The 3,149-nt window shown below is 32.6% G+C and overlaps 1 protein-coding gene across 3 annotated transcripts in view; it reads right to left on the bottom strand.

Annotated features, from left to right (window-relative positions):
- The window catches only part of EXOC6 (exocyst complex component 6), a 212,063-nt gene that overhangs the window by 127,288 nt on the left and 81,626 nt on the right, over positions 1 to 3,149 (bottom strand). For all 3 annotated transcript variants that reach the window (XM_012659725.1, XM_012659724.1, XM_012659727.1), the window contains exons 6-7: positions 2,540 to 2,744; positions 1,341 to 1,496 (exon numbers count right to left, since the gene is read on the bottom strand). In XM_012659725.1, the coding sequence (XP_012515179.1) occupies positions 1,341 to 1,496; positions 2,540 to 2,744 (361 nt within the window). The remainder of the gene's footprint in view (positions 1 to 1,340; positions 1,497 to 2,539; positions 2,745 to 3,149) is intronic.

The following is a 3,149-nucleotide window of genomic DNA, read 5'->3' as shown; positions in this document are numbered from 1 at the left end:
GAGGGGATGGGTATATACACACATAATGAGGGTGATGCGCACCGCCTGGGGGATGGACATGCTTGAAGTTCTGACTCGGGTGGGGAAAAGGCAATATACGTAACCTAAACATTTCTACCCCCATAATATGCTGAAATAAAAAATATGTGAGCCTTCTTCCTATACAAGGACTATTATTGATTCAACATCTATACCATAAACTGAAAGTCATTTTTGCTGTATCATGTAAGCTCTGTGGAAGGAATGTTTCCTGGCTTTGATCAAGAAGTATCATATTTGAGTAACTTATTAGAGGACCGTGAGGAAGTAGGTGCTAGGGGATAATATTTAGACTTTGCAAAAAGTTCTGGACAATCTTTTGTACTATAGGCTATTAAAAATGTAAGTATTTGGATAAGAACTTTTTTAAAAAAACTTTAATCATATTACAATTATTTTGCAACATCTCAGGACCAATTGAAAAAAAAATGTAGGCTATCCAGAATTAGGCCACATGGCAAGGTTATTACATTAGGAAATAATTTTGCCACAGATAATTCAAATATGAATGATCACTACAAAAAAACATTAGATTTACACTTTCACTGCCAATTAGGACAGAACACCCAGGTTCCACTATGCATGGCTTACAAATATAGTCTACAATATATTCTGTTCATCTGTCAATTATGTAGTCTAATATTTCAGATGACTCCATTGCCCTAATAGCTCATTACAATTTAGATGACACTGTCAACTTGAAATAAAAATACATAAAGACAAATCTCTAGGCAAAGTATTTACTTGATATAAACAAATAGGATTGCAATCCAGGACATATGAACAGATGGGAGTAGCCTCTGGCGTGTCCAGAAAACAAAGTAAGGTTAGGGTTTTATTGGGGACAGAGGAAGTTATGCAAATTATTTTGAAAGACAGTTCATTCATTAGTGTCAGCGTTGCTAGGTAGGACTTATAATCTTGGAGTTACGGTTAGGTCCTCGCAGTTATGGATTGGCCTCGTGAGACAGTTTTGAAAGGCAAGTGTTCATGTATAAATGGCTAGTTGTCCTTGGGCTGCTAGCTGTCCTTGTGTGACTCATGTAGTAGACTGCAGTTTGGAAAAATTTATTGTGATAGATCCTGTTATTAGGCAAATCGTGCATGAGAGCCCTACCTTCACAGCTTTCTAGTGCTTTATTTTGTCACAGTTTGACACAAGTGACACCATTTTGTTTCTCACAACTTTCAGAACAAAAATTCAATTTGCACATGCGAAGACTCAGAGTCACATAAATGTACATTATAATCCAAAAGAAAAAAAATTATCCAATAATAGATAAAGAAAGAAACCCCATCACCTCCTCTTCATTCTCATCGTCTTCCTCAAGTGCCTGTTTGAATACAACTTCATTCCTTTCTTCTGGAATTCTATCGTGATTTATAAACCTATTCTTCCCAAATTTCACATTATTTTGCTTCTGCAGGGAAACACTGAAGGTTTTCTGATGCTGTGCCTATTTTGGAGAGAGAAAAATTCAGATTATTTCAGAATTGATTATGGTAAAAATTGGTTAAAAAAATATCGTGGTTAGGAGTTTTAACAACTAATTCTTAAATACTTTATTTTATTCTTTATTTCAAAATATTATGGGGGTGCAAATGTTTTTGTTACATGGCTTGAGTCAGGGTTATAAATGTGCCCATCATCCACATAGTGTTCATTGCACCCGTTAAAATTTTAATTAAATTATAAGCATTTTAAAACTTTTTATTATTGAAAATTTCAAATATAAACAAAGGAAACAGATTAATATCATGAACTCCCACGTACCCACCACTTATCCTCAACTAATATTTTCATATTCTTGTTTCAGCTATACATTTACGCATTCACTCCATACATATCCCAATTATTTTTTATAGTTTTCTTTGAAGATGTATGTATATCGAAATATACAAATTTTAACTGTACAGTTTTGACAAATACACTTTTATCATGGTATAGAACATTTCTATCTACCCAAAAGTCCCTTCATGTCCCTTCCCAGGCAATCTCCCCACCCAGAGGCAACCATCGTTCTGATTTTTTTCATCTTAAATTAGTTTTGCCTGCTTTAGAATAGCATAAAAATGGAATCACACAGTTTGTGCCCTTTTGTATTCAATTTCTGTGGCTCAATGTATCTGTGAGATTCATATATGTTGTTGCATTATCAGTAATTCATTCCTTTTTATTGCTAAGTAGTATTCCACTGTATGAATATTACCACAATTTGTGTATCCATTCTTATTTTGATACCCATTTAGGTTGTTTCCAGTTTGGGGCTAACAATGGTAACTAAAGAATTCAAGTTAGACTGTCTTCACTTAAATAAGGAAAACTATAAACCCAAAGAAAACACTGACAAAATCCATTCAAAACAAGAACCAGGAAAAATAAGAAAAAGATAAAACTAAACAAAAATAAGTATTTTACTTAAGTTGAAAAAATAAACCTTAGATATATTCTATATCCCATATTATTAAATAATATTAAAATTTTCTTTTTAAATCTTACCTGTTTCATTGCTGTTTCACCTATTTTGTCAGAATGTTTTCGAATGCTTTCCAAAAAGTCTTTGAGATCAGACATGGAGATTTCTTTAATATCCCCACGGAGTTTAGGAAGATTTTCTATCATTAGCTGACAAAACCGGTATTGACTAACCCGGGGAAAGTATACTTTCTCTAATTGTTCCATAGTTTTTAAAGCAGAATAATACCTGCAAGAAGTTAAAAAGAAAACTCTAATAAAAAGTTACCACATTAATTTCACAAGTCCAAATATTAATCATTAATCAGTCTAACACTCCCATCAAAAAGGACATAGTTACAATTAAAATAAGTACAACTACGATTTATTTCTATTTACTAAGCATAAACTATGAACCACATGAACAAGCAGCAGGCTGAAAATTCATGGCATATACTAACATAAAACTCCTTTATTTCATTTCATCTAAATCTGTAACATCGAAAGCATTATCATAGTCATCACAATACCTTAAATGAATATAATAGTTTCAAATTTCTAAATTAGAACATTTAGTTATTTCATATGTGATTTCAAACTATTTCTCCCATGATAATATCCATCTACACACTGTCACCATCCATAACATAGATTT

Source organism: Propithecus coquereli, unplaced genomic scaffold, assembly GCF_000956105.1.
Source record: "Propithecus coquereli isolate 6110/MARCELLA unplaced genomic scaffold, Pcoq_1.0 Scaffold63, whole genome shotgun sequence".
Lineage (NCBI taxonomy): Eukaryota > Metazoa > Chordata > Mammalia > Primates > Indriidae > Propithecus > Propithecus coquereli.
The sequence above is the reverse complement of the archived record's forward strand: the minus strand, read 5'-3'. Positions and strand labels throughout refer to the sequence as shown.